The sequence below is a fragment of the Aquarana catesbeiana genome, linkage group LG04 (assembly GCF_042186555.1).
Source record: "Aquarana catesbeiana isolate 2022-GZ linkage group LG04, ASM4218655v1, whole genome shotgun sequence".
In the NCBI taxonomy this organism is placed as follows: domain Eukaryota; kingdom Metazoa; phylum Chordata; class Amphibia; order Anura; family Ranidae; genus Aquarana; species Aquarana catesbeiana.
The window spans coordinates 574,977,753-575,001,976 of NC_133327.1; the positions used below are offsets into that span (position 1 = coordinate 574,977,753).

At 39.7% G+C, this 24,224-nt stretch overlaps 1 protein-coding gene across 1 annotated transcript in view; it reads right to left on the bottom strand.

Annotated features, from left to right (window-relative positions):
- Window positions 1-20,028, bottom strand: part of LOC141141289 (protocadherin-11 X-linked-like) — a 68,953-nt gene extending 48,925 nt beyond the window's left edge. The window contains exons 1-5 of the mRNA XM_073628964.1: window positions 19,876-20,028; window positions 12,798-12,946; window positions 11,273-11,314; window positions 7,629-7,712; window positions 199-276 (exon numbers count right to left, since the gene is read on the bottom strand). Coding sequence (XP_073485065.1) covers window positions 199-276; window positions 7,629-7,712; window positions 11,273-11,314; window positions 12,798-12,946; window positions 19,876-20,023 — 501 coding nt within the window. The 5' untranslated portion in view covers window positions 20,024-20,028. The remainder of the gene's footprint in view (window positions 1-198; window positions 277-7,628; window positions 7,713-11,272; window positions 11,315-12,797; window positions 12,947-19,875) is intronic.
- Between the last annotated feature and the right edge of the window lie 4,196 nt (window positions 20,029-24,224).

A 24,224-nucleotide genomic window follows, 5' to 3' on the forward strand; every position in this document is an offset into this window, starting at 1 on the left:
ATCATTCCAAATAAAAAAAATGAATGAACACACTAAGAAAGAAATTCACAGAAATGTATGAGGTATCAGAGGTCACACGTCAACAATGGAGTAAAACAAAAATCACATATATATATATATATATATATATATATATATATATATATATATATATACACACAAACACGCACAAGTGTTTTTGCTGGGTACTCTACTCACCAAAAGAGTGTATTTCAGAAGAGTTGTAGTGTTGTCTTTAGCCTCCACATGTAAAATCACAGTATTAATATCACTTGTCTATACAGAAAACAATGAATACAGATTAACTGATATTCAGATGTTGTAAACGTTTTGCCAATCAAACAATCATTCACACAGATGGCACCGCAGAAGTAAACTGTGGTAATACATGGGCATATGTGGCAATATGTGGGCAACACACTCCTAATCATGATAATACATAAGAAACAAACTGTCATATTTTTTCTGTTTTACTCTGGTCAGCATGAATAAAGAAATTTCTGTAATTTGTCATATGACTCGTAGATCCTGCATCAACACACCATGCCTGCAAAGATGAGGTGCAACTTTTAGATTTAAAAACATATTCATTATACATTCCTTCATACTTTTGGCCTTTTGTAGTTTAGTTTGTTTTTGCATTCAAGCTTTCCAGATTCTTCATTCTGCTTTTAAATTACATTGTTTCTTGCACACAAAACATTCATGAATATCTTGTTGCATGTTACTGTTTTTATTCCTATTTTTCATCTTTAACCACTTGACCTCTGGAAGATTTACCCCCTTTCATGACAAGGCCATTTTTTGCATTACTTTACCTGACAGTTGCGCGGTCATGCAACACTGTACCCAGATAAAATTAATGTCATTTTTTCCCACAAATAGAGCTTTCTTTTGGTGGTATTTGATCACCACTGTGGTTTTTTTGTTTTTTTTTTTGTTTTTTTTTTGCGCTACAAACAAAAAAAAGACAGAGAATAAAAAAAATTAAAAAAATAAAATATTTTTTACATTCTGCTATAAAATGTATCCAATAAAAAAAAAAAAAAAAAAAAAATTCTTCATAGATTTAGGCTAACAAACTATGGGATATATACTGGAATTTTTTTTTTTTTTACTAGTAATGACGGTGATCAGCAACTTATAGGGGGACTGCGATACAGTAAGTTGGACACTAACTGACACTTTTGACACTTTTTGGTACCCAGTGACACTAATACAGTGTTCAGTGCTAAAAATATGCACCTTTACTGTCACTGTACCAATGACACTGGCTGGAAGGGTTTAAACATCTACGGTGATCAAAGGGTAAAATGTGTGCCTAGCCAGTGTTTTGGTGTACACTGTGTGCTGTTTTTACAAGATGAAGAATGGATTCTAGTCAAAATCAAAATTCATTCCTCCCCAATTGTCAGAACACTGATCTGCCATGTTTATATAGACCGCCGTTTTGCGCTCTTTACCAAAGACCAGCGGGTGCCGGAGGATATCGAGTGCATGACACCCGCTGATCGGCTTCTGCTGTAAATATTTACACGCACCCCCTGCAGGCAGAAATGCCAAATCACATATGTATATGTGATCCAGCACACAGCTGCCACCCTGTAGCAGTAAAACTGCTATAGGGTCGTCAGTAAGTTATTTAATGCAGACTCTGCAACAGAAGCACCGTAATTATGAATGCTTTACACTTATACTCATCCATAAGCTTGCCCTTAACATGAAAGTTCATCATGTGGACTATATACAGAATTTCTAACAGGTTATGAGCCCAGGCATAGCCCAGACATACAGAGAAATGCTGAGAACCCAGGCATAGCACAGTCATAGCCAGCTACAGCAAATAAGAAGTGCAAGATGCAGCAACAGAATAAAAGAAAATGGCTAGCAACAAAGCTTACATTTGCAAATCTGACATACCAGAACTACTAGTCTTGGAAATCCAAGATAAATATGCAGCTAATAAGAGAAGGTACATGGAAATGTACAGTATAAGCCAGAACACTCTTCGGATGAGTGGATAAAGAAAGACCAAAAAGTTCAGAGCACAATCTCTCTTAGCATAGAAGATGATCAAATAAATATATGTAAGTGTGAAACTGCTAAAAAAATGTGGGAAGGATTACAAAAGGTGTATGAAAGAGCGAATCATAGCAATAAACTGTATTTGATAAGAAAGCTATACCAAACCACAGCTAATGGGCAAATAATGTAATCAGAAGTAATAGGAGATAGTTATCTTTATTGTCCTATTTCCCAGACTGTCACCAGAAAGATTCCTGTGAAAAATGACCTCTATGCCCCTGCTCTTGAAACTAATCATTTGTCAGTGAAGACAAAACAAGGCAATGTACCGACATTCCAAGATAAAATTTGTACAGCCACAAAAGAAGATATCTTACTTGCAAAGGCTAAAATTACAGTTGAACTGTATCAGCTGAACTGCAATTAGGTGGTTAATACTGCCAAGGAGGAAAAACATTCAAACTGCATTCACACATGACACAGACGTCTTGGCACAGAAGTACTGACATAATAAAGAAATTAACTGAGAATGACTATGCAAGTCGAATAAAAATTAGTCCATGTGATCAAACAATGAAATGCACCAGCTATATAAAAGGAAAAATGACAAGAAAAGCCTTTCCAAAACAGAGTAACAGCAGAGCTAAGAAACACCTGGAATTAATTCATTTAGATCTTTGCAGACCAATGGAAAAATGTATTGCAGGAAAGATGAGGTATTTTCTCACTTTTATACAGTAGATACAGCTCTAGGTATACGTCACTATATCTGTTACACAACAAAATTGAAGTGCCAGAGAAGCTTGAACGGTAATAGCAAAATTCTGAGTGTATTGCGCACAGACAATTAAACTGAATATACAGACGATAACACACAAGTGATTCTCAGGAAACATGGCATAATATTTCAAACTACTGTACCATACAACCCAGAACAAAAGGGGTTGCAAAAAGAATTAACTGTACTCTATGTGAGAGTGGAAGAACCATGCTGTTTGATGCAGATATGCCAACCACATACTGGGGGAGGCAATTATGACTCCATGCTATCGTCAAAATCGACTACCAGGAAAACTGAGACTGAGAAAACTCCATATGAACTGTGGAATGGAAAAGCACAGAATTTAAACCATCTATAAATCTATGGAAGCAAAGCCTATTTGCACACTCCAAAAGAAAAACGTACAAAATGGGATGCTTATGCAAAGGAAGGTGTACTTGTGGTGTACTGTCACGTACCTGGTTGGAGTCTGAAGTGACGAGGTCAGCCTCTCTTGTATCTCCAGCCCAGGTTCCGCTGAGAGTGGAGACAGAAGGAACCAAGGGATAGGAGGAACATGAGTGCCTGCAGATGTAGCCCCAGAAGCTTGAAGCAGATGCGACTCTTGGAAGGGAGAAAGTCGCAGCAGGTCGCAGGAATGTAGTTGCGGATACCCAGGAGGCAGTGTAGAGCCAAACAGGAGACAGAAGCGAAGTCATAAGGATAACCGGGTTCGGTAGCAGGCAGGCAGCAAGTCATCAGGCAGAAGCAGGGTCAAATAGGAAGCCGGGATCAGGAACCAGTAATTAGAAGTGTAGGAGAGTCCAGCAGCAAGGTAAAGGAAAGCCGTGGTTCAGCAACGGATATCAGGCAGGTAACAACAGGATACAGGTACAGGAACAGCTGAAGATCAGTCAGTATCCGTTATAGGTCAGTATGCCCCTTACATAGGCCGTCTGGCACCAAAGGGAAGAGTGGACGCACTCCTACGGTCGTGCACACTCCTTTGCGCACATGCATTGGCGCATCTGTGATCCTCAGAGTTTCTTATACGCGCATGCCTGCGCGAGTGCGCTCGGAGCGCAACGATAGTTCTTTTACAGGTATGGTGAATCTCAAAACGCATACAGAATTCCACACCAAGACACAAACAAGGTAACCAACAGTAGAAGTGTCAATGAAACTTCAGTGTGTTCAAAATTTCATGAACTAACACAAATGCGTCAAATGGAGGGAAATTTCACATCGGTGTCACATGAACATAAGCAACAAAGTGACACAGAAATAAGAATGAATGCAGACAATTCAAATACTGCAAAAAAAGGCCACAAGAGGCTTCAATCAGGAAATCCACCAGAAGCAATAAAGGCATCCCAGCCAAACGTCTATCCTATGTTGCTCACGTAGCATTAAAACCAGAGCCAGATTTATGGGATGAGATGCAAAAGCTTCCAACTCACAAGAAACAAAAGTGGATCAGAGCTGCTGATGAGGATTGCAGATGTTTTGACAAAACCGCCTACAAGAAACAGATTTATAGAGCTGGGATCCAAAATGGGACTAATACAAAGAGTAGTTGTTGAGTGGGGGTGTTGGAATACATTGTTCATGTATTTTTGTATAACAACTACAGATATATATATCGACCAGTAGATGGCGGTGTTTATAAGTTTTTAGCTGCATTTATGACTATACTCTATTTTCCTTCTGAATAAATGAAGTTTCCTATTTTTCTGTCTGCAGTTAAAGTGTTACTAAACCTAAAACGTTTTTTACCTTAATGCATTGTTTGCACTAAGGTAAAAAACTTTTCAATTTCCCTGTGCCCCCCCTTCCCCTGTGTGAAGAGTAAGAGAGGGGAGAAGAGATCACCGTTGTGTATTCTCCCTTTATTTCCTCTTCACACAGCATTCAAGAAGAACCCAGGAGCCATTGGTTCTTGCTGCTGTCATTTAAATGCAGTGAATAGGAAGTGGGGACTGTCCTAAGTCCTGCTGTGTAAGTCTATGGAGTGCGGCTCCATAGACACACAGGTCAGGAGTGAGCAGACTATGTTTCTCCCCATAGCAAGCAAATGGCTATGGTGGACATAAAAAAAAGAGGAGGAGCCAAGATCGCTGCCCGGGACCCCAGAAGATGAGAATCGGGGCCACTCTGTGCAATACCACTGCACAGAGCAGGTAAGTATCACATGTTTGTTATTTTGATTAATAATCTGACTTTAGTAACACTTTAAGCAGCAAAGCCCATGTGGACTGTGCACTGTCTGATCTGTAGGGCTATATACAGAATTTCTAACATAAACAAATGTGGGCAATACAATGAAAAACATGGAAATACATTAGAAACAATTGTGGACAAAACACTGGCAATAACGATGATATGCACACAACACACGGCAATCATAACAATACATGGACAACAAACAGGCAATGGTGGTAATACAACATTTGCAATAAAAAGCGACAGCAATACAAGGCAGTGGTGACAAGACACAGGCAACATATAGGCAATTGTTAAAGTGGAACTGCATTCCATCTGAGCACCAAAAATGTTAATTATTTTTTAATATTCAAAGCAAACTCACACATCCATGTCTCCATGTTTAATTTTGCTGAGAAATCACTTTAAAAAACACCCCTAGCATCTCTGGCCATGGCCATCTTGATTAACCACTTGACCTCCGGAAGATTTATCCCCCTTCATGACCAGGCCATTTTTTGTGTTACTTTAACTGCCAATTGTGCGGTCTTGCAACGCTGTACACAAATTAAATTTATATAATTTTTTCCCCCACAAATAGAGCTTTCTTTTAACAGTATTTGATCACTACTGGGTTCTTTTTTTTTTTTTTGTGCTATAAACTAAAAAAGACCAAATTTAAAAAAAAAAACAATATTTTTTACTTTCAGCTATAAAACATATACAATAAAAAAAATGGAATTACAATAGTAACGAATTTAAACAACATTTTGGATGATATTTGAATCCGAATAGTTTTGAATAGATTTCTAATTTTGTAAGAGAATAAAATAGAATAGAAAATAAAGGAATGGAATAGAAAAAATATAATAGAATAGAAATAAATAGAATAGAAAATAAAAGAATAGATTATAATAGAGTAAAACAGAACAGTATAGAAAATAAAAGAATGGAAACAATTGAATAGAAAAAAAATTGAATAGAAAAAAAAGGGATAGAATAGAAAGTAAAAGAACAGAGTTAAACAAAAAAATAGGATAGGAAATAAAAGAACAGAATAAAATAAAACAGAAAATAAAGGAATAGAACAGAATAGAATAGAATAAATATGCAGGTTTTTATGAGCATGAACACTCTAGATATTTGTAATAGCACCACATCCTGAAAATAAACCAGACAACAATAAAAAAAATGGGATTTTAACGGTGCAAGTAATTAGAGCACAATATCAAATATAGTATAAAAATTCTTTTATTTTGATAGACAAAATAAGAATTTATATATTTTAAAACCAAAACACAAGAAAAGTGGAGATACAATGTTGGCTAGTACATTCATTTGTATGCAACAGTGCAGCAGTAGTGGATTCCCAACATGTTTCGCCCATAAGACGGGCTTCCTCAGGGGATGCTGGTCGTGTGCAGCGTACAGAGCCTTCTATATCTCCTAAGTAACACAGGGGAGACCAATAACTGCCGGGATGACTGACCGCTACAGACAACTATGCGTTAAAGTGACCGTAGATGTTAGATAAAGACCAAAGCAGTAGTGTCAGTAGCTGACTAGTTTCAGGGGCCATCTAGCTTCACATCGTCAGAAGAGTACATCAGGATTATCAGAATGAATATCCCCTGGTTCCCGCAGCGGGAACTTGCACCGTTAAAATATAGAATAGAAAATAAAAGTATATAACCATTTCCCAAAATGCAAATAAAATAAATTCAAATTTGAATAGAATGGGAAATAAAAGAATATAATTGACTAGAATAGAAAAGAAAAGAATAGAAAAAAAAAGAATGGAATAGAATAGAAAGACTATATCCATCTTCCGAAATTCAAATAGAATAACTTTGAAAAGAATAGAATATAAAATAAAATAATAGAAGTAAAAAAGAATAGAATAGAGTATACAATAGAAAAGAAAAGAATAGATTAGAAAGAATATTACAATATAACTGGTTTCCGAAATTCAAATTTCGAATAGAATACATTTGAGTTTGAATATAACAGAAAAGAAAAGAATAGAATAGAAAATAAAAGAATAGAATAGAAAAAAATTTCAAATGGAATTCGATTCAAATGCAATTTTAATGGAATTAGATTCAAATTCGAATGGAATTTGAAAAAATTGAATTGATTTGCATTTGAATAAACAAATCTAATTCTGAAAACAAATTAAATAAATTTACGTAAATAAATAAATCAAAGCAAAACAAAACAAAACAAATTTTTTCATTCTGCACATGTCTAATAAATTCTATCCTGGGTGTTGGAACTTGGAGGCTTTGTTGAGTTTTGGGTGGGATAAAACCTCCATTCCCAGGTGACATCTTACCTGGTAGTCAGACCTCAATATTTGTTTTGGCTGTTCACAGGCCTGCTTTGCTGAATAAAAGTGCAGGAAAAAGCTGGGTGTCCCTGTCTTGTGCATGGTAGACCACTGTCAACACCAATTAAGCCTGTCCCCCTTACACCACTCACTAATGAATCCCTCTTCAGTACTTCATGACTAACATGCTATGTTTTGGGGACGCACAGGGACCCCCTCCTAAAACAATAGTTTTTATTGTAGGTTGGTAGATCATCAGTCATCTTTCGTCCGTTAGATTAATACAAGGTACAAGTTTAAAAAATGACTTACCTCTAGCAAGGATACTCTGTAAATATCTTGAACAAACACAGGTCCATCACTATGTATTTTGCTGGTGGTTATGTTCTGGGTATTCTTATTGGTAAAAAAACACAATAAAATCATTTTTTTGTGACAAAAGCTTCACTGATATTTCCTCATTACTGATATCTAACATTCCTATACATGCCTTACTTTACATAACACATATGTGAGTAGGAGTTTTTCGTGCTCTATACCTGAATTCTGATGTTGGATTTGTAAACCAGAAGACAATGAGTTTTTTTTTAAATTGGAGTCAAACCTACCTCCCTCTTCCCCAATGCCATAGACCTCATAGCTTTGTTGGAAGTGGCAAGTCTGTACAACTGATGCCCATAATTATATCTTTCCATGTTTGTGGAGATAATGCATATCCTATGGGGATGTCAGTTTGGAACAGTTAATTTTGTTACTAATCTACTAGACATTGAGTATTCTGCCAGATAGGGATACAGACTGCAATACAATATCAATTTTGACAGAGGTTCTAACTCTTCCCTACTCTGTCCAAGACAAAGAAAACATTTGTTTTTGCTGGAGTTGGGCTTTAATATCTAATAGCCCCGGCAAAATTGTATATGTTTTACATGTATAATGCCAGGCTGTTTTTATTACAAGCAACGTTAAGCCTGACCAGAAGGTTTATATACATTTGTTAAATTAAGATTGCCATGTACAGTGACTTGAAAAAGTATTCACACCCCATGAATTTTGACACATTTTGTCATGTTACAACCAAAAACGTACATTTATTTTATTGGGATTTTATGTGATAGATCAACACAAAATGGCACATAATTGTGAAGTGGAAGGAAAATGATAAATGGTTTTCAATTTTTTTTTACAAATAAATAGATGTTCTGTGAAGGCCTCAGAGGTTTGTTAGAGGCCAATGAACACACCAGACAGGTCAGGGATAATGCTGTGGAAAAGTTTAAACAAGGGTTAGATTATAACAAAATATCCCAGGCTTTGAACATCTCACGGAGCACTGTTTAATCCATCATCCAGAAAATGGAAAGAGTATGACACAACTGCAAACCTACCAAGACATGGCTGTCTGTCTAAACTGGCAGGCTGGGCAAGGAGAGCATTAATCAGAGAAGCATGGTAACTCTGGAGGAGCTTCAGAGATCTACAGTGCAGGTGGGAGAATCTGTCCACAGGACAACTATTAGTTGTGCCTTTATGAAAGGGTGGCAAGAAAGAAAGCTATAGTTGAAAGAAAGCCGTAAGAAATCCTGTTTGCAGTTTGCGAGAAGCCATGTGGGGGACACAGCGAACATGTGGAAGAAGGTGCTCTTGTCAGATGAGACCAAAATGTTACTTTTTGGCTTAAAAGCAAAACGCTATGGGGTTTATTTACTAAAGGCAAATCCACTTTGCACTACAAATGCACTTGGAAGTGCAGTCGCTGTAGATCTGCGGAGGACATGCAAGGAAAATAAAAAACAGCATTTTTGCTTGTACATGATTGGATGATAAAATCAGCAGAGCTTCCCCTCATTTCAGATCTTCCCCTTAGATCTAAAGTGACTGCACTTCCAAGTGCACTTGTAGTGCAAAGTGGATTTGCCTTTAGTAAATCAACCCCACTGTGTTGCAGAAAACTAACAATGCACATAACCCTGAACACACCATCCCCACCGTGAAACATGCTGGTGGCAGCATCATGTTGTGGGGATGCTCTTCTTTAGCAGGGACAGATAGCTGATCAGAGTTGATGGGAAGGAGATGAATGGAGCCAAATACAGGGCAATCTTAGAAGAAAACCTGTTAGAGTCTGCAAAAGACTTGAGACTGGGTGTCAGACTTACACGTACCTGACTGACGAACCCGATATAGCAGAGGATGGCCTCCCGTATGTATCTGGTTCCCGGTCCCCTGATAGAGCACACAGAAGGCACGGGAGCACAGAATGGTATGAGAGCCTGGCGGGTAGTTTGCAGGGATGAGGCTCAGGATCCTGATACAAGCTGGCAGGTGATAATAGGTAGGCTGGAGATCAGCTAACATGTGCAGAGCAGACAGATCCGGTCACTAGCAAAGTCAGCAGCAGGCGGTCAGCACGGTACAAAGGGAGCAGGCAGATTCAAAGTCCAGGTCACAGGCAGGTTTTGGCAACAGGCAATCGGCATGGTACAAGGGGTCAGGCAGGTTCAAAGTTGGAGGCAGGCCGGGGTCAGATGCAGGCGGATAGCAGAGAGAAAGTCCAGTAAACAAGCCGGGTCACAGGGAGATCAGATCAATACACAGGCAAACAGGAAGCTAGGGAACAGGAAGCTGATGATTGGACAGCACCGAGCACAGAATCTCAGCAGGCTAAATAGAGCAACCGGCGCCAAACGCAGCGAGCATGTGCGCGCCTTCCGGCAGGACAACAACCCTAAACATACAGCCACAGCTACAATGGAATGTATTAGATCAAAGCATATTCATGTGTTAGAATGGTCCAGTCAAAGTCCAGACCTAAATCCAATTGAGAATCTGTGGCAAGATTTGAAAATTGCTGTTCACAGATGCATCCATCCAATCTGACAGAGCTTGAGCTATTTTGCAAAGAACAATGGGCAAAATGTCACGCTCTAGAAGTGCAAAGCTGGTAGAGACATACCCAAAAAGACTTGTAGCTGTAATTGCAGCGAAAGGTGGTTCTACAAAGTATTGACTCAGGGGGACTGAATACAAATGCACGCGACATTTTTCACTTTTCAAAATTTTGAAAACCATTTATCATTTTCCTTCCACTTCACAATTATGTGCCACTTTGTGTTGGTCTATCACAAAAATCCCCAATAAAATACATTTACATTTTTGGTTGTAATATGACAAAATGTGGAAAATGTCAAGGGGTATGAATACTTTTTCAAGGCACTGTAAATGCACTGAAGGGACTACAATCGCAATTCTTTAAGTGCCATTCCAAGAATAACCAACATAATGGATTTCTGGGCATTAGATCCCAAACTTCAAGACCTTTTCATCCGAACAGCCTGTCCTGTTACCCATCTACCCTTAAGGCATATCTAAACCCAAAAATAAAAATGTAATGGATTGCACCTAACAGTCCTTAGAAATGGTCGTTGCCTTTATTTATTTTCACAAGCTCCTTTTTCATTTATTTTTCACCTAGTGATCTTGCTCACTGACTGTACTGTACTCATGAATAAGTCATAGTGCTAGCCCTGAGCTGCCCTCCTGATTTGATCTAAATAAATCCTCCTCTCTTCATTTCATCATTCATTTGGTATTGGGGGTGGGAGGCGGGGGATCTATAACTTATAGCTCTTTGTCTTTATAGCTTGAAAGATAACATTGTTTGAGCTTTTAGTTTAGCTCATGGGGACTGAAAAGGACATAGCATTTCTGGCAAAATCAACAAGTATTTTCTAAAGTTGCAGAAAATGCACTTAGCTTAAAAATGAAAACAAATGCAGCAACTACATCTAAAGATTTATATGTTGCAATATTAAAATCTATCTATCTATCTATCTATCTATCTATCTATCTATCTATCTATCTATCTATCTATCTATCTATCTATCTATCTATCTCTGTTATCAATATAAATCCTACATATATGCCAAATTGCTGATCTGTAACATTTTACTTACATTCTCTCCTAAGCAACTGATTAGATCATTCGGTGCTTCATCCTATAGGAAAATACAAATTATCATAAATAGGTGAGAGCAGAATGAGTACCTTTGGGTGGTGACACCAACAGAGAAAGTGGTGTCACCATCCTGGCTTTACTGTCTTGCAGAAATTTGTGAATGACAAAAGTTGAACTGGACAGGATTATAAATTGTTTTGCAAATAAAACAGTTCTATTAGTGTATCTCAACCTTGCATCTAGCTGTTGGTAGGTGCGAACCTAGCAGCACCTTGAATTGGAAGCAAAGGTCATTTAAATAAATGCTGTTAGGATGACCTCAGGGAGAGTTTAATGTGTACAGAATGCTGAAAGAGCCAGGTAATTGTGGGTAGAGTGGCCGAGGAGGATCCTATTTGAGGTGTAAAGTGGAAGCAACAATTGTGCAGTCAAGTTGCAGTGTACAAGACCAGTTTAGTTGGTCTCTTCCTGTGTGAGTCAGACTTCTCCACCCCAAACTAAACAAGGCAACTTACCAACAGTATTGTTTCTTCTACTCAGGTATGTGATCGTGAAAATTGTGCTTCTGCTAGTGTCAACCTTCAAGCCTTTGCTCAACTACATTGAGCTAAAACATAAAACATTTGTTAGGGGCTTCTTCAGAAAGGCAGCTGGAGGGTGAGGGGGGCATTATACATGGACGGCTAAGCTGCAGTTTTACTGCCTCCTGGTCTCCCACCTGAACTGTCACAATACAGCAGGACAGGGCTGTACACGTGCTGCTTTGCGACCTCAGGATTTTTAACCTGGGGTGCAGGGTTTAACAAATGGCACCACTTGTCAAACTACTCGCTCATTGAGTTCAATGGGACCAAAACTGGAAATATGAAAGAGCCTAAGAAATAAAACTTTTTTAAGGTTTTTATTGCTGTCTGTGTTGCCATGAGTAAAATGTGCCCAAAAGTTGGCCAGACACACATATATATCTTCTGTTCATTCAGCCCCTAGGGAGAACAAAAGAAATCTAATAGATTCCTCCATTCTGCTAAACAATTTACTCTGCTGGCTCTGCTGGTGCCCCCAGCTGGCAGAATACCCAACAGTGACTGCAGCTGATTTGCTGCAGTCACTGATCGGCTGACAATTCAGATCAAAGTTTGTCGAATCGGGTGGCGTCAATAGGGCCACCCACAGATTTGGGCCGCTTCAGCAGAAAATGGACAAAATTCAATCCGTGTATGACTAGCTTTACTTCTTTTGTCTCCCTGTCACTGTAGAGAGTAAAGGCAAATTGCTCTAGTGGAGACACAAACAGCAAACAAAACACCCTTTTTTGTATAGTGGTGTCAGGGTTTCAGTGGATGTAATGGGAATTACCCAGCAGAAACATAGGGAGGAATAAAACAGGCTCTCATCCTTCACCACTTTATCTGAAATACACATTTTGGCTAGAACAGGGTTCAAAATGCTGGTACTTGTTATGATTTGGGTATAGACCTAATGAAAAGGTAAAAAAAAAAAAAAATCAGATAGGTAGATTTTACCAGAGCAGTTTCACTCAATGTCTTCTTGGTCTTGGATGCTGTTTTTCTGACTGTGTCATCATATATAGGTTCCAATCTGATTTTGTCCTGTGTGATCTGATTGCCTTGCAGGTGAAAGGTGTTGGTTGTAGGGAATTGTTTAACATCACCTACAGCAGAAGAAATGTTATTGTGGCAAATGTTCCATGATTTATTATAATGGGCCCTATGATTAATTTTGTATCTGTAAACCAGGGCTTTGTCCTTATTTCTCCCCCTTGCTGTCTGTACTGTCTATGATCGGAAGTGGCCTTTTATGTCTGTTAGTGTCTCCTGAGACAACATCGTGTCACCAGAGTTCCTGACTTTTCCAAACTGACACGACCATAATAAAGGTCTATTATGGTATCTTCCTCCTTTTGTTTTGTTCATCCTTTGGCTTCTCTAGAATAACCACAAGGATAGGAACTACTTGAGAAACAACTTTTTGCGTCTGCATTGGTGTGACACTGTAAGTGGCAAATCTAGTGATATATCTCCTTTGTGTTCCATCCTGCAGAAAAAAAACATTATTTTAATTGTGTCTAGTAGGCAGGGCTTTCTTTTGTTTTTGTGTTATAGGACTTTAGCTGACAAGACAGAGCAAGTTTCAGCCAGTTCATTATGAAACGACCAAAATTCACTCAGTGGGTGTCTCTGTTGGCCACTTTTCACACAACATCCTACAGAAAATAAAATACCGGAGCTGAATAATATTGGCCAAACAGCAGCTGCATAAGCCAAAATACCTGCTGTTTAGGTATTTTGACAGCTGGCAGGGATGGCTGTCAAAATACAATAGCTGAAATATGGGAATCTACTATCCATGCTATATAGCGTGGATGGAGGAATCTTTTAAAATCTAAACATGTATTGCCAGTTTATGTCTAAAGTTATTTACAGCTCCTTAGAGAATGTATGGCTGTCTTGGGAGAAATAAATATGAGCTGGTGACCAAGGAATGCTATTTGCATTCTGTGTCAATGTTCCTGCTTTGCATTACCTTCCTGTGTGGCAAAGCTGATAAATCTTCTGAGAGTATCCATGCTCTGTTACTAAACCCAGAATCCTGCATTCACTATTTGGTTTCCCACAGAACATGGGAATGCAATAGTTTTAGTAAATATAAACTGCTGAATACCTTTTCTCATCAGCACTATATAGCAGTCTTGTGACATCTATTAATGTCTGGTTAAAGCTTGTAGGAAAAGTTTTTATTCTGCTCTGACTATCCTATTAGGCTGCAGGACCCCTGACCCTCTGTCTGGACAGTATTGATTGGCCCTGTGCTGATCATATGCTCCCTCTCAAGAAAAAAAAATAAAACTCTCAAGCAAAACACATATACTGAGCATGTGAAGCTTTGTCCCCCAGCCTTTGTCCTATCAGGAGATGGATTGAGGACAGTGAAAGGAGGGGAGGATCAGAGAAGACAGTATCAAACTGCCTTTTTACACAATGCAGAGGATTAACCCCTTAGGCTCCACAGTGAGTAGAACAAGCATGCTTTACTGCATACACAGACTGATTTTACTGTTGTGGGTTTAGTAACACTTTAATTGCAACTGAAAACTAGAGCATAGCTTTCATCTGTTCCTCATCCAAAGAGGCTGCCCCTCGTTTGGAACCAAATCCCTGCGTACCTCCTTTAATTAGCTGTGCCTCTTTTTAGTCTGATGTATAGACCTCTATAAAAATAAATGTACTACATAATTATCAAAAGTGGGTTAAACCTTCCACCCAACATCTAAAGTATTACATTTTTTATTGCATAATTATTCCAGGGGTGTACCCTTTGTCTACATATTTTGAACTAAAAGATGTTTCTTTTTTCTCATTGAAGAATGTTGGGAGGTATGCTGGATTCCTCCAATCATAAAAATAGAAGTTCCTAATTTTCCATTTCAGAATACTGTATGTGCAAATTATAACCCCAATGCCCAACAGCTCTACCCACTTTGACATTAACCTGGCTAATACGTGTACATATTTAATGACTTTACCCAAAGTTGATAGGCATACCTACATTTTAGTTCTGAGGCACGAAACCAGGGTTTCTCAACCAGGGTTCTATGGAGCCCTGGGGTTCTTCCAGTGGTTGGTGGAGGTTCCTTGAGAAATGAGCAATTTCTGCCTCTCAGATAAGTTCCCACTGCCACCATTGATATTTTTAGCTATCTGTAAGGGGTAATTCTTCTCAGTGTCCAGAAGTGTAAGGAGCATTCTTCCCACTGACCAACACACTAATGTATCATGGGTGTAGATATAGTAATTTTTAGCAGGGGTTCCCTGAGACCAGAAAGTTATATCAAGGGTTCCTCAGTGTTGAAAAGGTTGAGAAAGGCTGCATTAAACCAAAGCACTGTGCGGTTTATAAATGTTTGTATGGATACACAATTTTATAACACATGTAAAATATAGCATTGCACATAAGATATTCTGTGTATAATAATTGCTATATTTTATGAACACTGTTCAGACAAATGTTTCAAAATACAAAGTAACATTATTGTTACTTTGTATTTACTATGTTTTACACATATACAGGTCAAAGGGGTAAGCTTCAATCTGTATATGATGTCAGTTAAAACCTGATAAGTAAAAAAAATTGCTCTTATTTAAACCAAATAAACCCATAGTTTACCCTAAACAACCCTATGTCCTCTCTTCATATTAGCTATTTGTTTCTTGACATTTTTACTTGTTTATTTCTATTTGTCTAAAGCTGGGTTCACACCAGAGTGCTGCGGTTTGGGCACAGCGCGATTGTATGTGCTGTTTACCTGCAGTTGTAAGTGCACTCCCGCTGACTTCTATTAGACCATGTATTTTCTGAAAGAGCATCAAAGATGCAGCATGTAGGTCTTTGATGTGCTTTCATGAAAAGCACGGGTCTAATAGAAGTCAGTGGGAGTGCACTTAAAACCGCACATACAATCGCGTTGCACCCAAACCGCAGCACACCGGTGTGAATCAGCTCTAACCTCTAATATTTACACTTTTTCCATTTTTATTAATTTATTTTTATTTTTCTCTTTAATTTAATTTGTAACTTTGCAATGCTCTGTACCAGAATTATAATTTCAGCATAATGTTAATATACAAATGATAATTTTTATCTACAGTAACACATTTTTAAATTGGCACTGATCAAAGTAGAAAACGTTTGGTGCTTTTTTCCCTGGATTGCATAAAAAATAAAATAATATTTGCAAGACAATATCACCCAAAGAAACCATTTTTGTCTTAAAAAAAACCCCAATATACTGTAAGTATTACTTTGTTATCTTAGGTAATGACAAAATTATTGCCAATAAACTGGCTGATAGCAGAAATATAAAAATTGCTCTGGTCCACAGGGAGTGAACAGGTGTGAGAACTAAGGTTGTTAAACAAGGTACCAGAGTTTACCATATGACATGTCACCAGATATTTAACTCTATTTCTGAATTTACATAAGGATAGATTCTGGGAAATTTATCATAAATACATGTACATAAACACATGCTGCAGGAGCATAAGTTCCTGTGTAAATAGATCCATTTAATTCGATTTAAATTGCATTTTATTTTAAATCTTTTTTCAATGGTGTTATGGATCTGAATGCAGTCCTTGTTTATGCACCTGCAGTTGCATTCAGATTCGTAAAAAAAAAACTGCAGTGTGAATGAGGCCTTATTTAAAGTGGATGTAAACCCTCGCATATACCCAGTGAAGTGAACAGCCTCAGATGATACACAGAGATGAAACAAATCCTCCTAGATAAGTTTTACATGTATATCTGCTGTCTTCAGCTTTATATACTGTTAGAAAGTGCACATCATGTTAGAATTTTCTCTTCTTCATTCAGCAGTAGCAGTGTAGTCTTGGATTACACTGGGAGACAGCTGATTGGAGGAAAGGCACACATCCTCCTTCAGATAGACAGAGACTTTCAGAGCTGTGCTGTGACAAGTCAAGCTTCTGCTTATCTTTTTATAGCACCCTCTCTGACACAAATTTCAGCCTGGTTTTATCACATGTCAGAGAACTTGTCAGAAGTTATCATGCTGATAACAGAAGAATGGAGCAGGAGAAAGCCACAGGACTTAGTGCTTTGAAGAGAGATAAGAAAACACTGCAGATATACAGTGGGGACGAAAAGTATTCAGACCCCCTTAAATTTTTCACTCTTCGTTATACTGCAGCCATTTGCTAAAATCATTTAAGTTCATTTTTTTCCTCATTAATGTACACACAGCACCCCATATTGACAGAAAAACACAGAATTGTTGAAATATCACATGGTCCTAAGTATTCAGACCCTTTGCTTAGTATTTAGTAGAAGCACACTTTTGATCTAATACAGCCTTTTTGGGAAAGATGCAACAAATTTTTTACACCTGGATTTGGGGATCCTCTGCCATTCCTCCTTGCAGATCCTCTCCAGTTCTGTCAGGTTGGATGGTAAACGTTGGTGGACAGCCATTTTTAGGTCTCTCCAGAGATGCTCAATTGGGTTTAAGTCAGGGCTCTGGCTGGGCCATTCAAGAACAGTCACTGAGTTGTTGTGAAGCCACTCCTTTGTTATTTTAGCTGTGTGCTTAGGGTCATTGTCTTGTTGGAAGGTAAACCTTTGGCCCAGTCTGAGGTCCTGAGCACTCTGGAGAAGGTTTTCGTCCAGGATATCCCTGTTTTTGGCCGCATTCATCTTTCCCTGGATTGCAACAAGTTGTCCTGTCCCTGCAGCTGAAAAACACCCCCACAGCATGATGCTGCCACCACCATGTTTCACTGTTGGGATCTGTATTGGACAGGTGATGAGCAGTGCCTGGTTTTCTCCACGCATACCGCTTAGAATTAAGGCCAAAAAGTTCTATCTTGGACTCATCAGACCAGAGAATCTTATTTCTCACCATCTTGGAGTCCTTCAGGTGTTTTTTAGCAAACTCCATGTGGGCTTTCATGTTTCTTGCACTGAGGAGAGGCTTCCGTCGGGCCACTCTGCCATAAAGCCCCTAATGGTGGAGGGCTGCAGTGATGGTTGACTTTCTACAACTCTCTCCCATCTCCCGACTGCATCTCTGGGTTCTTCTTTACCTCTCTCACTAAGGCTCTTCTCTCCCGATAGCTCAGTTTGGCCAGACGGCCAGCTTTAGGAAGGGTTCTGGTTGTCCCAAACGTCTTCCATTTAAGGATTATGGAGGCCACTGTGCTCTTAGGAACCTTAAGTGCAGCAGAATTTTTTTGTAACCTTGGCCAGATCTGTGCCTTGCCACAATTCTGTCTCTGAGCTCTTCAGGCAGTTCCTTTGACCTCATAATTCTCATTTGCTCTGACATGCACTGTGAGCTGTAAGGTCTTATATAGAAAGGTGTGTGGCTTTTCTAATCAAGTCCAATCAGTATAATCAAACACAGGTGGACTCAAATGAAGGTGTAGAACCATCAGAATTAATGGACAGCACCTGAGTTAAATATATGAGTGTCACAGCAAAGGGTCTGAATACTTAGGACCATGTGATATTTCAGTTTTTCTTTTTTAATAAATCTGCAAAAATGTCAACAATTCTGTGCTTTTCTGTCAATATGGGGTGCTGTGTGTGTACATTAATGAGGAAAAAAATGAAGTTAAATGATTTTAGCAAATCACTGCAATATAACAAAGAGTGAAAAATTTAAGGGGGTCTGAATACTTTCCATCCCCACTGTATGTGCCCAGCTCGCATTTTATGAATCGGGTTTACATCCACTTTAAGCCGGGTAAACACAGGCCAAATGTCGGGAATCATTTGTCAGTTAAAAAAAAAACGGCCGACATTTGGCCCGTGTGCATGTCGGACAAGCATGCTGGAAAATGGTAGAGAGCTCTGATCATAGTGTTCTGGCTGGGAGGGCCATCCCCCTGTCAGAACACAACAGCTCAGTGGGGTAGATCGCTGTACTTGCTTCGCATAGTGAGTACAGCGGCCCTGATCAGTGCTGACAGTTTTTTTTGTTCAACCCGCTGGGTTGAACTGAAAAAATGAATAGTGTGTACCTGGCTTTACTGTCTGTTTTTCTGTTTTAGATGTACTACTGTTTGGAAGACAAAGTACTGCTGCAAAAAATGACTGTGCATATGGCAGAAAACAAAGCCAACATTTGTCTTCTGTATATTTTAGACTGCCATTTGGTTATTATGTACAGTACCTTTTAATCCAATCAGATCCCCCAGTATGAGCCATTGCAGAAGGTACAAACCACTCTGCTTCTGATCATCTAACCTGGCATTAAGGAAAATAATTTATTCACTAAGCTCAGGAAATTGTATTTAGAAAAGTAGAACAATGCTCAGGAGTTGGGTATATTGTACCTACTGATGTGGGTCATATATGAGGGTTTGTCAAATGCCCACCCCTGTCAACATCCATTTAAAAGGCCCGCACATCAGCTACAAAGCTTCAGCTCAAGTATTCTACAACTACTGTACAGCTCTTGTATTCCACAAGTCATGTAACCTTCAGTCCTGGTATTCCTCATTTCTTGTAACCTTCAGGCCTGGTATTCCTCATATCATGTAGCCTGTAGTGCTGGTATTCCTCATACAGTATCATGTAACCTTCAGTCTTGGTATGCCACATGTCATGTAACCTTAAGTCCTGATATTTCTTATTTCATGTAACCTTCAGACCTGGTATCCCACTTTTCGTGTAACCTTCAGGCCTTGTATTCCTCATATCATGTAACCTTCTGTCCTGGTATTCCTCATTTCATGTTATCTTCAGGTCTGGTATTTCACAAGTCATATAACCTTTGGGTCTTTATTTCACACGTCATGTAACCTTCAGTACTGGTAGCCCATAGCTGCAGAAGCGGTTAGCTGAGGTATTTGGATATCCTAAATTTACTACTGATTTTTATCCAGGCTAAAGTTCTCCAAAATGATCAACCCACATATTTTTTATCATACCTCTCATCCCCAAAGTGATTAATTAACAATAATATTTATGAGGTTTAAAAATTTCCTATAATTATGCAATAAACTATGAAATGAAATATGCCAGTAACAGAGCTTAACAGATAAAGTTAAAATGACTTACCATTTGTCCTTTGCTGCAGTATAATAATACTGAGTATGAGATAAAGGAGCAATTCCTTTAAATGTACATCCATTGAGGCATAGGATAAGTAATATAGCAGCACCCTTGATGCCCTTTTCTTACTTGTAGATAATTGGGTACGTAACATAGAACACTACTCATCTCGTCATGATTAAACAAAGAGTCATCACACACAGCCAGGCACTGCATATTAAATTATGGTATTATTTGACAAACATATTTACAGCATGATTTCTTCTGTAAATAGAGTGGATCATAGTGTTGTAAATGGTTTATTTGGCTTGTTTTCCTTTTTTTTAAACTTCATTTGCTACAGCAGTTGTCCCTGGACACCTATTACTATATGTATATTTCATGAAAATTCATCCATTTGTCACCCATCTGTAGCAGATGAATACCAGCCTGATAGTCTGACTTTACCATGTGGACTCTGTATTAGTCAGTTACTTCTGTTTTTTTCTGTTCTCACGCACAACCCTGTAGGTCTGTGAAGGTTCTTATTTATCCAGGTCATGGTATAGCTAGCAGTAGTTAGTCACATTCATCTGGACTTGTTCTGTAATGTTAAAGGCAATATGCTGGTTATCCAAGCTGCTTCTTCAGTTCTAATAAGCACCAGCAACATACCCCTCTCAGTCACCTTAACAAAATGACCATGAAAGGTCTCAATGCAGACATTGATTTCCCCAATAAATGATGGGGGGTGTGAAATTTGTGCTAATTACAGGTGTTGATGTGCAACTCAACTCAAAAGTGAAGGTTTGCTATGTTATAGGGAACATTTTGAACTGTCAAAGGCAAATCTTTTTTTTTTTTTTTTGTATAGCGTAAGGAAGGGTTATAACCCTTGTTTTATCTTCATTTGTCTCCAATCAGGGAGATTTCCCTTCCATTCCTGTCCCATAGCCATAACAGAAAGTGGTAAGAAATCCTTCCAAAGTGAGGGAATCCCTGGTTGTCACCAGATTCCCCAGAACTAGTGTCCCCATTTGAAGATTTCCCCTGTTGTGGGGAGAGCCCAAAATCTTGGACTTTTGATGATAAAGGTAAACATGTCAATTAGAGAGGATGACTCTCCCTAATGGGTACACAGACAGCAATACAAAACATGACAGATGTTCTAATCCCTCTCTATTTTGTCCAAAACTGAAAAAAGTTTTGTCTTTAGTTATACTTTAACCGCTTGCCTACTGGGCATTTATACCCCCTTCCTGCCCTGGCCAATTTTCAATGCTGTTGCACTTTGAATGACAATTGAGCAGTCATGTAACACTACACCCAAACACATTTTTTATCATTTTTTTCACACAAATATAGCTTTCTTTTGGTGGTATTTAATCACCACTGGGTTTTTTTTTTGCTAACTAAATTAATAAAACCAAACCAAAAAAATAACCTTTTTTTTTAGAGTTTGTTATAAAATGTTGCAAACAGGCAATTTTTCTCCTTCACTGATGTGTGCTGAGGAGGCTGCACTGATGAGGCTGCACTGATGAGGCTGCACTGATGAGGCTGCACTGATTGGCGGCACTGATGGGCACTGGCAGGCGGCACTGATAGGTGGCACTGATTGGCAGCAATGATAGTCAAAGATTGGCAGCACTGGTCGGCACTGTTGGGACTGCACTGATAATCAGGACACTGATAATCAGTGCCCTGATTATCTGTGTACATGTCCCTTTTATACAACCCGGTTATCGGCTCTTTTCTCCTCTCCTAATGCTGTCAGCAAGAGGAAAAGAGTGCCGATAACTGGCTTCTAATTACATCTGTGATTAGCTGTGATTGGACACAGCTGATCACGTGGTGAAGAGCCGCTGATTGGCTCTTTACCTCAATCTGTGATCAGCAGTGTTCTCTGGATCACGGGAGGCTGTCATATGACGGTGTCCCAGAACTAGCCAGCCATGCTGTAGCCATCATTCAGCTATAGCGCGGTTGGCAAGTGGTTAATTGTGCCTAAGCACCCTGATTGTGTTAAGTTCCTTCTAAAAAATAACAGTGCACCTCCTGGTAGGTGAGTGTACCTAGACACTTCTGTGACTACAACCACATCGATGTATACTGTTGTGCTTCTGACTGCTAGTCTTGAGACATTTAAAGGAGAGATAGGGCTAAAGTCAGCTGTCATTCAGTCTGTCCAGGCTCTGACTTTAATGTCGGGATCCACCCAGATGCCTGACCAATAGCTGGCTCAGCCTCTCAGCATGCCGCTCAGGGCCTGAGCCAGGTGCTCCTGCCCCCTCCACAGACTCTGGTAAAGGCTGGTGCTCCATCGATCAGGGGGGGTGGCAGATGGACCTGACCCATGGGCAGCGGCTTCCCTTCTCCGTATCCCCCCTCCATCCATGGAAGGGAGCCGGGCTGTCACTGATCATTGTGTTGTGTGCGGTGAGCTGTGATCAGGGGCTGCCATTCCCAGCTATGGATGGATCCAGTGGCGGCTGGTGAGTCAGTCAGTCATTCGGGCTTCCCCTGCCTCTCCTCCGCATCACGGCGGCCGTGTGTCTCTTCCTAGGCCAATAGGATCACTTCTCCTTTCGGCCAATGGGGAAACGAGGACCCGCTTCCTGATTGGCCGGGAGGAGAATCAGTGTGACAATAGCAAATATTCATTCGCTATTGTCACACAACTGCGCCCCGAGCCCACCCTTTTTTGAAGCCTATTAGAGCCTCAGGCTCTAATCACATGCTTCAAAAAAACAAACAAACCCCATTGGAATCCAATGCGTCCGGCACCCCACATGTAGATTAGGGGGCCGGACGCATGGATAGGGGGGTGGCGCCCCTGTGCCCTGCATTACAGGCCACTACTGGGTAAAGGACCAATCACAGTGGTTCTTTACCATGTGATCAACTGCGTCCAATGACAGCTGATCACAGATGTTAATACAAGCTGGTTATCAGCTTTTCTTTCCTCACGTTGATAGCATGAGGAGAGAAGAAGAGAGCAGATAACTGGCTTGTGTTAAAGGGATATCGGCACTGTTAGGGGCACTAATTATCAGTGTGCTGATTATCAGTGCAGTCAGTGTTGCCAATTAGTGCTCATCAGTGTTGCCAATCAGTGCTGCCAATCAGTATCCATCAGTGCCTCCTCATCAGTGTCACCTATCAGTGCTGCCTATCAGTGGCCATCAGTGTCGCCTACCAGTGCCTATCAGTGCCTGTCAGTGCCACCTATCAATGCCCTTCGGTGCTGCTTATCAGAACCCATCAGTGCCACCGAACCAGTGGCCATTAGTTCCCATCAGTGCAGCCTCATCTGCACGCATTAGTGACGGAGAAAAATTACCTGTTTGCAAAACTATAACAAACATTGATAAAAAAAAATGTCTTTTTCAAAATTTTTGGTATTTTTTCGTTAGCAAAAAATTAAAAACTCAGTGGTGATTAAGTACCACCAAAAGAAAGCTTTTATTTGTGTGAAAAAAAAATGCTAAAAATTTTATTTGGGTACAGTGTAGCATTACCGTGCAATTGTCATTCAAAGTATGATAGCGCTGAAAGCTGAAAATTGGCCTGGGCAGGAAGGGGGTGAAAGTGCCCAGTAGGCTAGTGGTTAAAAGAAAAGTATGGCTGAAGCTTTTTCTCTTGTAGGTCACAGGAGTGCACTTACTTTTGCATTCTTGTGACCCAGAGTCAGCTGAGAGCGGGCTATTGCTATAGCCGCTCCAGAGTCTGGAAGGATCTCAACTGTATTGTTGGGATCCACCCAGCTGCCTAATTGGCAGCTGGCACCACCTCTCACCTTGTTGCTGAGAGCCAGAGCCAGAGCCAGCTACTCCCGCCACTTCTTTAGCCCAGTGCTTCAGTAAGTGCTTAGTAAGACCTCATCTGGAATATGCAGTTCAGTTTTGGGCACCATTTCTTAAAAAAGGATATCGGGGAACTGGAGAAAGTGCAGAGAAGGGCAACCAAACTGATAAGAGGCATGGAGGAGCTCAGCTATGAGGAAAGATTAGAGGAACTGAATTTATTCACTCTTGAGAAGAGGAGATTAAGGGGGGATATGATCAACATGTATAAATATATAAGGGGTCCATATAGTGAACTTGGTGTTGAGTTATTCACTTTACAGTCAACACTGAGGACAAGGGGGCAAGAGATTTCATCTCCAAATATGGAAAGGTTTCTTCACAGTAAGAGCTGTGAAAATATGGAATAGACTCCCTCCAGAGGTGGTTCTGGCCAGCTTAGTAGATTTAAGAAAGGCCTGGATTCTTTCCTAAATGTACATAATATAACTGGGTACTAACATTTATAGGTAAAGCTGATCCAGGGAAAATCCAATTGCCTCTCTAGGATCAGGAAGGAATTTTTTCCCC